Genomic DNA, 13,457 nt, shown 5'->3' with positions numbered 1-13,457 from the left:
CTATAGCAGTAGTAAGCATGACAAATGCAGCTGTGCTGTAAGGCACAACTTTGGGGCAGTTGTCCACTTGGCATGAACAGGAGGCACCTCAAACACAGCTGAGCGGCCCAGCCATATTTTAGAGTGGAATTGTAAAATTGGAAGAGACCTCAAAGGCCATCCATCACATGCTAATGCAAGTGATATGTTATCATCTAAAAAGGACACTCCCCTTTCCCCCCATAAGACCATTAAGTCTTAAATTCACAGCTGGACAAATATGCCCATTTTAGCAACCACCATTTATATATTACATGCAGCATGTATTATTTAGTTATTTAAGGCATCTCCTTCATCTTCCCCAGATGCAACAAAACATGTCTCTCCCCTATCGGTCTCTACAGCCACAGCAGGCTCTGTAACCTTCCAACAGTTTGGCTCCACCTCCAAAGGCACTCTCCTCCATTGTCTCCCAAGGCAGACGGATGCCAACACGCACTATATGCCGCTGAATCATTAGTATTTCTAAGTGGTGTGCCTAAAAACAAACCGTATGAAGAATAAAACTATGAATGGCCATCCTAAAACCAAGCAGAAACCCAAACATTAGTTTAAAGCACCTGTAGGAACAGGAAAGTGTTAGTGCCTGAGGGTGCCTGTCTAATCTCGGCTAGGAGGGAATTCCATAGTCTTGGACCTGCAACACTGAGTGCCCGGCTTTTGGAGCCATGGGCCTCAGTGATTGGGGAGGGGTATAAGGGTGGTCCTTAAGACCTACAAGAGTAATTCATTTTATGAGATCCTAAACAATCATGCTGCACGCTGTATTTATGTCACCGTACTTGCATGAAAAAGTAACACCGTAGCATATGAATATTCAGCATATTTAATTAAAATAAAAGGAATATTTCTGCTTGTTCTTCTTTCTTTCAGGCCACTTTAAATGCACTAATAGACGACAAAGAGCTGCAGACTGTGGTGTCCACAACTGAGCTGCAGAAGACAACAGGCACGGTGAGCTCATGCTTCTCTCATAAGCTACATCAGGGTCTAAAATAAGTCAGAATAGGGGATTTAGAAGCTGTTGTTTTAAACCACCACTTTCCCCCTCTCAGTGTTTATCCCTCCTCACTCCCATGCGTGGCTGCTGCTGTTGTGCAACCCTCCTTCCTTCTCACACACCCCTATCCTGCCATCTAGATAGATAAAAAGGTAAAGGGACCCCTGACCATTAGGTCCAGTCGTGACTGACTCTGGGGTTGCGGCGCTCATCTCGCTTTATTGGCCGAGGGAGCCGGTGTACAGCTACCGGGTCATGTGGCCAGCAAGACTAAGCCGCTTCTGGCGAACCAGAGCAGCTCACAGAAACGCCGTTTACCTTCCTGCCAGAGCAGTACCTATTTATCTACTTGCACTTTGACGTGCTTTCGAACTGCTAGGTTGGCAGGAGCAGGGACCGAGCAACGGGAGCTCACCCCATCGCGGGGATTCAAACCGCCAACCTTCTGATCAGCAAGTCCTAGGCTCTGTGGTTTAACCCACAGCGCCACCCACGTCCCTATCTAGATAGATAGATAGATAGATAGATAGATAGATAGATAGATAGATAAATATTATTATTGCAGGTGGCAGAAACAGGTGTGTTTGTCCAATCAAAGTCATCTAATCAGGTCTCCCCTCTGAAATGTTGGATAAATTGTGCCCCTCCCGCAAAAGCTGCCGTTTGCTCTGGGAGGGAAACTGCAACTGACCCCTGTGGGCAATTTTGGCACAGGAGGAAAAGGGTTTTTTCCTTAAAAAAATAAAACCCTTCCCAATGTATCATGGTATTGATCCTGACTGGGCGTAGTAATCCTATAAATGTCTACTCATAACTTCCTTTTAGGTCAGTGGGTCTAAGTATCTGGTAAGTGCATATGGGATTGGAGCCTAAATGTTGCTTAAATTGTAAAAATTATTTTAAAAACTTGGTTTTTTGTATATACGTATTTTATTACTGCTACTAATTCTTGGTTCTCTCCCCCCGCCCCGCCTTCTTCCCCACTGCCCAATCTGTATAGATGCTGCACAAACTTGCAGCAAGAGCCTTCATTCGAGATTATGAACAAGGGATTCTTGATGAAGATGAAACAGAACATGAGGTACATTGCCAAAAAAAAATGAAAAACATGGAACAATTTATTGGCCAGCCATTTTAGTTACAGCTGCTGCTCATTTAGATGTGACTTTTGATGAATTGTAGGAGGTTAGGGCCGCAATCATATACATTATACGTATCCCATTGAACGCAGCGTGGCTTATTTCTGAAGAGGCGTGTATAGAATTGCACTGTAATTGATGAAACCTACACAAACCTGCACATTACAAAAATATCAGTTCTAAAGAATATAAGATTTACTTTGGAAAGATTATTGTGCAAGTTGATAAAAATAGTTGCGTGCTTTCTGTAACCTACATAACTTGCGTTAAATAATGGATAGCAAGACAAATAGCGTAGTATTTGACGGAAACGGAACTGCAGTGGAACAGAAACAGCACTGATTGTGGTGGATACTGGCTGGAATGGAAATTGCTGCCTTTTTACATCCATAGCCATGATGTGTCAAAGCAGTACAGTACTATGGATTCAGATGGGCATATCTGAAGTTCCAACGATATGTGGGGTCCCGGTGTCATGTGGTTATAGGATTGCTCTGCCCAGGACCTGAAATCCCTGTTCCTGTTTTGGCCCCTGGGCAAGAATAAATGCATTAGTATGCAGCTTTGTTTTCAGTTACACTTTGGGGAGGGAAGGAATCCCTTTCTGGCAGGGAGGGGACTAGGGGTCATTGTATGTGGAGCAAGACAGGTGCCCTCAAATATAAAACCTCACAGCTTTTGTAGCCAGCTTTTCTTTTCAGCAGCCACAATATAGCCATACTGACCTTATTATTGTGGGAGTGGTTTGCCAATGCTTATTTGGTTCACCATTTAGAGAAGCATCTCTTCACTGTTTTCAGCCCTATACTTCACCTGCTTTGATTAGAGCTCTCTGTGTTGTTTGGAAATAACAATCTGCCTGTGTCTTACCTATTTAGATGAAGAAGCAGCTGTTGAAGTCCCAAATCATTGAGCTCAGTCTGAAGAACTCCATTGTGACCCAGTTTACAAGTTTTGTGGCAATTGAGAAAAGGGTATGTGTGTTCACTGAGGTACTTTGTACGCATGAGCTGTCACTTAATCCTTGGGCCCACCGTTCATACTTCATCAGTTCTCTTAAAGGTAAAGGTAAAGGGACCCCTGACTGTTAGGTCCAGTCGCCGACGACTCTGGGGTTGCAGCACTCATCTCGCCTTATTGGCTGAGGGAGCCGGCGTACAGCTTCTGGGTCATGTGGCCAGCATGACTAAGCCGCTTCTGGCGAACCAGAGCAGCGCACGGAAATGCCGTTTACCTTCCCACTGGAGCAGTACCTATTTATCTAGTTGCACTGGCATGCTTTCGAACTGCTAGGACTGAGCAACAGGAGCTCACCCCGTCGCAGGGATTCGAACCGCCGACCTTCTGATCGGCAAGTTCTCTTATTGACCTAATATTAATGACTGAATTTATTATTACCGAGCACCAGAAGTATAGAAGATGCTGAGAAGAAGAAGCACCCAAAGATGGGTTGTATCCTTTTACCACTTGGGTCATGTAATCCATGAATCCTTTTATACTCCTGCTCAGGAGACTCCACCCAGATCCCCTTCAAGCCTTCCCCAGAATCAGTGCTTTTCTTTCATCTCATCTCTTGAAAACCTTCGTGTCTAGTCTAAATACTATTTTTCTCCCTGGAATCTAAAGATGCTATTTCACTTGTTTTTCACCTTCACTTATTTTCTTCCCTTTTTTTCAAAACAGCTTTATCTTTGTTCTATTCTTCCTTCTGCTTCTCTGCTTACCCTTCTCTCTCTCCCGCTCTCCGTTGGCATTGTTTTCCTCAGAACAGCTGTAAAATGCATTGCATTTTCAACTGGTCTCCATTCTGGAGAACAAGCAGGGGAGTGTACTTGGTTACCCAGTTTTACTTGTTGACTGAGATGATTATTTCGCCATTGAACAATTGTTCAAAGTAGCATAACTGTTAATCTCATGGCTTGGACACATTGCAAAATTGGGGCAGGCCAGGTGAGGTAACACAGGTGTGGGAAACCTTTGGCCCTCCAGATATTGTTAAACTACAACTCCCATCATCCCTTCCCATTGGCCATGCTTGCTGTGGCTGATGGGGACCATAGTTCAGCAACATATGGTGCGTCAAAGGTGTGGTGGGCAGCCCTGTTTAGGGGAGTTTTTAATATTTGATGCTTTATCATGTTTGTAGTATTCTGTTGGGAACCGCCCAGAGTGGCTGGGGAAACCCAGCCAGATGGGCAGGGTATAAATAAATGATGATGATGATGTAACATAATAAACTGACTGCTCCATCCCATTGCACAGAAGGACTGCTCACATCATTTATGCCTGAGTGTGAAACACCAAACTTGCATGTCGCATCATCTGTGGGGTGAGGAGGCATCCTTCACCTGAAAGGAGCTCCACTCTGGGTTACGCATGGACCAATGCAAACCGGGGGAAACACTGCATGAGGGGACTTCCTATGGCCAAGCAGAGCGGCACATAATGGAGAACATGCTGAATCTGCTTAAAGCAGGGGTGGCTAACCTGTGGCCCTCTAGATGCTGTTAGACTCCAACTTCCACCAGGCTCATCCAGCATAGCCAATGGTTAGGTATGGTAGTTCACCATCAACAACAACAATAACTACAACAACATATTTATACCCCGCCCATCAGGCTGGGTTTCCCCAGCCACTCTGGACAGCTACCAACAGAATATTTAAAATAGAATCAAACATTTAAAACTTCCCTAAACAGGGCTGCCTTCAGATGTCTTCTAAAAGTCAGATAGTTGTTTATTTCCTTGACATCTGGTTGGGAGGGCATTCCACAGGGCAGGCACCGCTACCAAGAAGGCCCTCTGCCTGGTTCCCTGTAACTTCACTTCTCACAGTGAGGGAACTGCCAGAAGGCCCTCAGAGCTGGACCTCAATGTCCAGGCTGAATGATGGGAGTGGAGACTCTCCTTCAGGTATACAGGTTCCCCACCTCTGGCTTAAAGCTTCTATGTTTTTCTTAGGACTTCCCCATCCCAGTTCAGATTAATTCCAGTGTTCATTTTTGTATCTTGAAGCATGCACATTATTTTACGTAATTTATAACCTTGCTTTTTAATACTTATTTTTGTGGTGCTTTTTAATCTACCCCCCGCCCCCCATATTCAGGATACAAATGAAGACCAGACTGCTGATACTCTGGATGTTTTGGAACTTGTAGCCAAGATGGATGTAGACATCTTACCCTACATGGAATATCAGTCAAAAGGACAGACGGCTCCTTGCGAGTCCCTAAGTTTTGTATGTATCCAACACTTTCTGGTCCTCTTCTCCCTTCATGCATTCCACTTTATGCATCTCATGAAGTGGTCTGTGGTCCTTGGCATGGTAAAATGCACTTTTCATTATTACTAATTTTGCTTTCTTCCCTATTTTATCTCATTCCCCACCACCTCTATATATGTGTGTGTGTGTGTGTGTGTGTGTGTGTGTTTGTTCCAGTCATCAAGAGTCTCCATCGTTGAGGAGGAGGGAATAGGCCTTGAGGAGGAGGTAATAGACCGTGAAGTATGTTGACAAAAAGATAAAATACTTGAAACCGCACTGTATGTTGGCCAGCCATTTTAATTAAGGTTGTTGCCTTTGCTTAATTGTATGAGGTTAAGGTTGGACTCTTACATGTCCTGACCTGTGAATTGCATTGAACTCAGTATTAAAATCCATATTAATAAGTGTAATTATACTTCGATACAACCTTGACATTTCATTAGACGAAAACAAGAGCTATACTTCAGTGGGGAAGGTGCATCTGATGGGTCAGTTCCCTCTTACTAACTTAGCGAACTGAAGTATTCCATTTAATTTGCCTATTCTGCCTTTGTTCATCTTCCTTTGCAAATGTCTTGAACACTGAGACATTGCAATGTAATTTAGTGAAATTAAAACAGTGGTAGCCAATGTGGTGCCCTCCAGATGTTTTGAACTCTCAACTCCCATCCGCCCCAGTCAGCATGGCCAGTGGTCAGGGATGATGAAAGTTATGATCCAAAATATATAGGTTGCACTACATTGGCTGGGTTGAAGACACTGTTCTGCATTTCAAATTCTAAGAGCTCTTCATCCGCCACAACTCTTTTCAAAGGTGGGGAAGGGGACACACTGTGAGAGGAATTGTGCCCCACTCCCAAGAAATTGCTGTTTGCTCAGGGAGGAAAACTTTTACAGTGGTACCTTGGTTGTCAAACGGCTTGGCTTCCGAACAAATAGGCTCCCGCAAACCCGGAAGTAAGTGTTCCGTATTGCAAACATTTTTCGGAAGCCAAATGTCTGACGTGGCTTCCGCTTGACTGCAGGAAACTCCTGCAGCCAATCAGAAGCCATGCCGTGGTTTTTGAACGGTTTCGGGAGTCGAATGGACTCCCAGAACAGATTATGCTTGAGAACCAAGGTACCACTGTACTGACATTTGAGGGCATGTTTTTTGTCAGGGATATGGCACGGGGGGGGGGAGGTTTTTTTTAAAAAAAACCTTCTCTGTGTATCTTGATCCCAACTATACTCCTGACATGTTTTATTATTACTAGTACAATAATCATTACTAATTAGGCTTTCTTCTATTCTACCACCCCACCTCTCACCACCCATATATAGCCGATGCTTGACTTTCATTTAGCAGAAGATCTTGGAGTTTATGAAGAAGTGGCTATTGAGAAGGAAGAAATAGAATTTGTGGAGAAAACGAAAAAGAAAAGGAGAAAAATGGTAAGGGAACTTGAGGTACATTGGTGCAAAAAATACAAGAAAAAACATGAAGCAGTTTATTGGTCAGCCATTTTAATTAGAGCTGTTGCACACTTTGAGATTTTTTTTAATTCATTGCACAAGTTTAAGGATGGAGTCTTATACATTCTGACCTTTGAGTCCCATTGAACTCAGTATTAAAATCCCTTTTAATAAGTGTAATAATTGATACAATCTTGGTATTCATTAGACAAGATTAAGAACTAATCTAACATAACTCAAAGGCCTCATTGATTCACTTCTAGAAAGCATTTTTTCCAAGATGAAACTTTTCAGTTAAACCTGTGTCATGAAAACACTCGCAAGCTTCAGTTAATCATAAGTTGTACACACAACTATTTGGAACATAGGAGCTGCCTCTGTTTCCTAAGAAGCCTATCTGTATCAGCGGAGACAAATACATGTGAGGATGTAGTTATTTCTGGGGGGGGGAAACACAGATTTTATCCATGCTAGCCCAGAAGTAAGGTTTTCACTAAGTCAGCTTGAATTAAAATGGTAGCTCTACACAGCACAGTATAGAGAAGAGTTTCTCAAACTCAGGTCTCCAGCTGTTTTTAGACTACAGTTCCCATCATCCCTGACTACTGAGTCTTGCTAGGTAGTCCCAAAACAGCTGGAGATCCACGTTTGGGAAGCTCTGGTATAGAGCTTAATTATCCGACAATGCCTTCCTCCATTGTCGTGATCCATTCATGTTTACTTAGAAGTAACTTTGCTGAATGGGATCAATTAACGAATCAGTAACTTCCTGTGGCATTTGCATTAAAGCAATAAAAGTACTCAGTGCTTAGTCCCAGATTATATTATTTACAGTTTAGGTTGACTACAGATCTAGTATAGTTTTTTTCCCTTTAAGTAAAAATGATTTTTAATGCTTGATGCCTATAGTTTATATTTCCAGAATAAATCCTCTTAAGGAGGTTTCTTTCCGACAGATCATAGATTACTGTTCTTGTTGTTAAACCTATTAGTTGCTTGTCACCAAACGGCAAGTAATTTACACTGAAGAACATATGCATGAATACATTATAACGTAGAATTGGGGGGGGGTCTATAAGCATTGTGAATAATGATATATAAAAACAATGTGTGTTTTCCCAGCTGTGAGACTAAAAGAATAAATTTTACTCCGCAGAAGTCTGTGGTTTCCATGGCTGACCACGTGCCTAAAGCATTTCAAGATGAGAGCGGAAATATGTCAGCTGCTCCTCCACCGCGGATGTCATTTCTTAAGAAGCAACCTAAGAAAGCAGTTCCACTTACTGAGGCAGAGAATTTGAGTATGTCACTGCTGGAGGAATTTACAGGTGGCACGCCGGCAGGTGGCATGAGCAGTTGTCTTCTCAGTTCTGACTTGAAGGTAATCCCCAAAGCTGCCTAGCCGGGGCATATGCTAAGAGCATACCACTTCCCCTGGGTCAGTACTACTTCACACAGGTGTCTTTTTTTGGAGGAAGAGAGCACTGGGCATTTAGAATACTTTTGTAATACTTGGTTTGTTTACACATATAGTAGAGCCAAAACAGAGGCAATCAGCATGTGTATGCCTGCCACACAGCCAATCCACTCCTTCACATCCAGTCCCCAGAGAAAGATACCAAAAACTGCTTCCCTTTTTCCTTTATGCACACACACACAGAGAGAGAGTTGTTTCTGGGCATTCATAGCTTCTCCATCTCAAACATTCCAAGGTGATCAAGAAACTGTTTCCTCACAATGCGCTCTCAGAAAAGACACATCCACTGGCTGTGCTGAACTTCCAAGAAATATTAACATTATTTGGTGTGTGTTTCTAAAATTCCTCTAAGGAAGTTCTCTTCAGACAAAAATTCTGAGGAACCTTTTGACCACGTGTATGACTCAGTGGGAGGCACATCTAAACACTGAGGGGATTCAAAAACAGATTTTCAAGGGTTTTGAATGATAATTTAGGGAAAACATAACATGTGTCATTAGTTAAAGCTAAAGGACTACTGGACAGTTAAGTCTAGTCAAAGGCGACTATGGGGTTGCGGCGCTAATCTCGCTTTCAGGCTGAGAGAGTCAGCGTTTGTCCACAGACAGCTTTCCAGGTCATGTGGCCAGCATGACTAAACTGCTTCTGGCAGAATGGAGTGCCATGACGGAAGCCAGAGCACATGGAAACAGCATTTACCTTCCCGCTGCAGCGGTACCTATTTATCTATGCTCACTCGCGCGCTTTCGAACTGCTAGGTAGGCAGGAGCTGGGACAGAGCAACAGGAGCTCACCCCGTTGTGCAGATTCAAACCGCCAACCTTCTGATCGGCAAGCACAAGAGGCTCAGTGGTTTAGACCACAGCACCACCCGCATCCCTTATAACGTGTGTGAACCATATTTGAGTCTAAATGAATGGATTTTTCTTCATAGTTGAGTGATACTTCCATACCTGACATCATGTCTGAATTAGCAGATGAGATTTCTTCTCCAGTAAACTTAACAACAAACAGAGTCTCCCGATTTCTCTCCCCTCACTGTTCGGCAGCTGCATTGCCATTAGCTGACGTATCTCGTCCCAATCCCAGCTCTGATTTGTGGGTAATTCTGAAAGCCTCCTAGTCTGATCATATGTGGAATGCACACCGCTTTCCCAAGCAGTGAGAAATTCCAGGGGCAGCCGTGCTATTTGGATACCTACAGCATTTTTGTAATATTTGGATTGTTTACAAATATAGAAGTGGAGCACACAAGTGGAGGCAACTGGTATATGCTGTCCTGCCATGCAGCTGATCTACCCCTTCGCATCCAGTCCCCAGAGAGAGATACCACCAATTGCCTTCAGGTCACAGCTAACTCTGCTTCTTCCCCTTGCAAAACTTTCTGTTATGCATAAACACACACACACACACACACACACACACACACACACTCTGTTGGGTATGCCCCCTTTTCCAAGCAATGGTTGCTTTTCCCACCCCAAACATTCAAGAAGGATTAAGAAACTATCTTCTCACAATTCACTCTTGTAAAGATGCTGAACCACTAGGAAATGCTAACATTCTCCTGTTAAATCCCAAGTTATGATCGGGGAATACTCCAAGGCAAGGGTGGCTTGTGCATGGCCCTCCAGATGTTGCTGTGCTACAAGTCCCATCATTTTTGACTGTTTACCATGCTGGGTGGTGGGAGTTGGAGTCTACTGATATCTCGTAGCCACTGGTTAGACACCCCTGCTGCCAGTCAATCCCATTAGACGGCAATCTCGCAACAATCCAAAGGTCCTTTGAGGAAGTTCTCCCAAGGCAGACATTCCGGGGGTTTTTTAAAATCAGTTGTACAACTTGGTGGGAGGCATACCTTAACATTACAAGAGTTTTGTGTGAGGGGTTTCAGAAGCAGATTTTTCAAGGCTGTGGTAGTTAATGTAGGAAAAGCAGAATGTGTGTGAACCAAATCTGAGTCTAAAATAACAACTTTTACCCCATAGGTGCCTTCTCCTCCTATTGCTGGCAGCAAGCTTGAGGGTAGCTCCTTAGGCTTCGGTTTTGGAATCCAAAATAGTGCTCCGATAAGCGCCCTTCCTCCACCGCCTCCTAGTCCTCTATATGGGAACATCCACAAGTTTGGATCACCTGCAACTGGTCTGTACGGTTCTGCTTTTGGCTCACCTGCTTTTGGATTACCTGCAGCTGCTCAGTTTGGTTCACAAGCAGTCCCCCAAGCTCCGATAAGCACTGCTTCACCACTGCCGCCTCTGACTGGAGGCATCCCCAACACGTTGGCTTTTGGGTCATCTGCAGCTGGTCTGTTTGGTTCTACTTCCAGTCCCAGTTTGGGTTCACAGGCAATTCCCCAAGCTCCGATAAGCACCGCTGCTGCTCCACCACCTCCTCTGCCTAGAGGCAGCCTCAACATGCTTGCTTCGGGATCACCTGCAACTGGTCCGTTTGGTTCTACTTTTGGATCACCTGCAACTGGTCCATTTGGTTCTACTTTTGGATCACCCGCAACTGGTCCGTTTGATTCACAGGCAATCCCCCAAAGCTTTAGCTGGAGGAAATTTGATATGCTTCAACAGAAGGATCCGTTTCCACATCCAGCGCTTCCACCTAAAAGAGTGTTTGCTCCTCTTAAGCAAGGAAGTGCTCTTCGCAGAGTGCCAGAAATGCAGCGCTCAAATGAAACCTCTGAGGCTTCACACAAGATGCACTATAGCTTGCAGGGGGTAAGATGTCTTTAACTATTTTTAAAACTGTATGTTAATTGTAATCCACCCTGGGACATTCTGGTGAAGGTTGGGTGATTTTGTGTGTGTGTGTGTGTGTGTGTATACACACACACACACACACACACACAGTATATATGCTTATCTGTTCTTATTGCTTCTCTAGCCTATACTACTATTTTTGATGGAGCACCTACCCTTAGAGAGCAGGGCTTTTAGATGTGCTGGGTTAGGTTGTGATTCTTCACATCCCTTGAGGACTAGCTCTGGGGGATATTTTTCACTCTACACTGTTGTCTGTCTCTCTCGTTAAAGGATACTCTCCTGGAGATGCACAAAATGAAAAAGGGTCAATCATTTCCTGCACAGAAGCCGCTAAGGGTTGTATCCTGGCCTCAACTCTTTAAACTCCAGAATCAGGTATGCACCTTCTTTTTTTCCTCTAGCTGTTGCAAGAAAAGAGGGGGGGGGGAAACAGACAAATGGAGCTTCCCCCCAGTTGCCCCCCCCCCCAGATAAAGTAAAACAATAGAAGTACTTAACTAACTGACCAATCACGTCGGTTCTGCCCCCCTAACAAAAGTCCTGCCCCCCCCCAAAAAAAATCCTGGTTACGCCCATGACTCTACCATTATTTTGCAGAAAGAGAGGGCCTATTCCTCTGATACTGTGGGGAAGGGACATTTTGACAAATAGAGTTTGTTGTTGCAGCTTTATGATTATCTTTATATTTTATTGATTTACATTTGTGAGCTGCCCAGAGAGGATACCATTGATGGGGTGGTATAGAAATTCCTAAATGAAGCAGAATTTTATTTATGTATTTGCATATCCTAGATGCCTCAATACACAGGTTCTTCGGGCGTCAAGCAAATTAGACATTAAAATGAAAATGAAACATAGCATAGAATAACAGAAAGAAATTCAGAGTAAGATCTCACAGAAAACACAAAGTATAACCAGGGAGGAAACTTTGGGTCTCTTCCTATGTTAATGACTGAGGTGGGCAACCTAAACCCTGAGGGCTGCACACAATATTTGGCCTAATTTCATGCAGATGGAAAGAAAGGCAAAAACAGGGAGAAAGCAAAAACAGAAAAGGGGCATCCCACCCCATTTCTGGTTCTGGCACTGCCCACTCTTAGCGTGCAGCCTTAAACAGATTACCCCCAGGGAAATGCAGCCCTATCCAGAAGACAAATTTTCCACTTCTGTTACATGAGAAACCTTACCTTTTTTGCCCATTTGTGCCTCACCTGTGTTGAAGAGGCTGCCTGCTTTCTTTTTTTATAGAGGCATTCATTACATGTGTTTATTTTCCTTAAAAAAAAGAAAAGAATAGCTTTCACACAACAATTCTCCTCTTCCCCCATTTTATTTTCTATGAATGTGTTTTCCAGGATGGTTTTTGGCAGCTGATCCCTGAGCTTGGGACTCTTCTGGATTTCGATGTGGATTATTTTGTCAACGTTTCACTTGCAAAAAAGGGAATTAATTCACTTGGTAAATCCCATTTTACTTCCTTTATACAGTGTACTCAAACTTCTGAAATGCTTATTCCCACTGAAAGCATTGTGAAAAGTCGGTAATGACTAACTTAAAGCCTATTGTTTTCAGTGGAACCTAGGCATAGTATTTATACAGCTACCCAGAGTGGTTTTTGTGGCATGCTGGCACACTCACAACTGTCCTACAAAAGTTCTCATGAACAAAAAAGAAAAAGGTTATTGCTGTTGTTTGCTTTATGGCTGTATACAGACTTAGTTCCGCTTCTGCAGCAGGGCAAGATGAGCAAACTGTGGGCTGCCACTCAACAACAGTAAATGATCCAGTGGGAATCAAATTATTTTTTAATATAATTTGATATTCTGGTTTTCACAAATACTATTTACAGCTATAATTAAAGTTCAATGGAATGGATTTGGGAGTGAGGGTGTCATGGAATTCTACTCAATATGATCCAGAGCAGAACTCCCAATGTATAGTTTGCAGAGTAAAAACGTAAACATGTTGCGTGATTCCCCCAAAATAGACCAGAGGCAATTATATTTCATCCAGCAGAACTTTACTGCTACTGAAGGCAAATGAGCATAATGGTCACAAATCCAATACATTCAGGATTAGGATTGGCACTGTCCATAAAAAATCCAGTTGCAGCAGACTTAACTTAAACTTACAATGACTTATAATAAGACTAAACCTCCACACTAAGCATATTATGTACAGAACGCCACACCAGAAGGAAGAGAGATAGAAACAGAAACCCAGGCTCCTTCTGGCCTTGTTATTATAGTCAGCATGACCTTGACTGAAAGAGATAACAGAACCAGTTTAAGCCAGCTGTACTCAGCTG

The 13,457-nt window shown here is 43.4% G+C and overlaps 1 protein-coding gene across 6 annotated transcripts in view; it reads left to right on the top strand.

Moving 5' to 3' along the window:
* PARP4 (poly(ADP-ribose) polymerase family member 4) overlaps positions 1 to 13,457 on the top strand; it is a 48,067-nt gene that overhangs the window by 29,540 nt on the left and 5,070 nt on the right. For 2 of the 6 annotated variants that reach the window (XM_083608933.1, XM_083608932.1), the window contains exons 27-36: positions 913 to 993; positions 2,040 to 2,120; positions 3,057 to 3,152; positions 5,285 to 5,416; positions 5,618 to 5,668; positions 6,767 to 6,877; positions 8,055 to 8,279; positions 10,367 to 11,104; positions 11,420 to 11,524; positions 12,505 to 12,607. In XM_083608933.1, coding sequence (XP_083465059.1) covers positions 913 to 993; positions 2,040 to 2,120; positions 3,057 to 3,152; positions 5,285 to 5,416; positions 5,618 to 5,668; positions 6,767 to 6,877; positions 8,055 to 8,279; positions 10,367 to 11,104; positions 11,420 to 11,524; positions 12,505 to 12,607 — 1,723 coding nt within the window. Of the gene's footprint in view, positions 1 to 912; positions 994 to 2,039; positions 2,121 to 3,056; positions 3,153 to 5,284; positions 5,417 to 5,617; positions 5,684 to 6,766; positions 6,878 to 8,054; positions 8,280 to 10,366; positions 11,105 to 11,419; positions 11,525 to 12,504; positions 12,608 to 13,457 lie in introns of all 6 variants that reach the window. The other 4 variants (XM_083608931.1, XM_083608930.1, XR_014546982.1 and 1 more) reach the window with 3 other exon arrangements.

Source organism: Podarcis filfolensis, assembly GCF_964270895.1.
Source record: "Podarcis filfolensis genome assembly, chromosome: 4".
NCBI lineage: Eukaryota > Metazoa > Chordata > Lepidosauria > Squamata > Lacertidae > Podarcis > Podarcis filfolensis.
The sequence above is the reverse complement of the archived record's forward strand: the minus strand, read 5'-3'. Positions and strand labels throughout refer to the sequence as shown.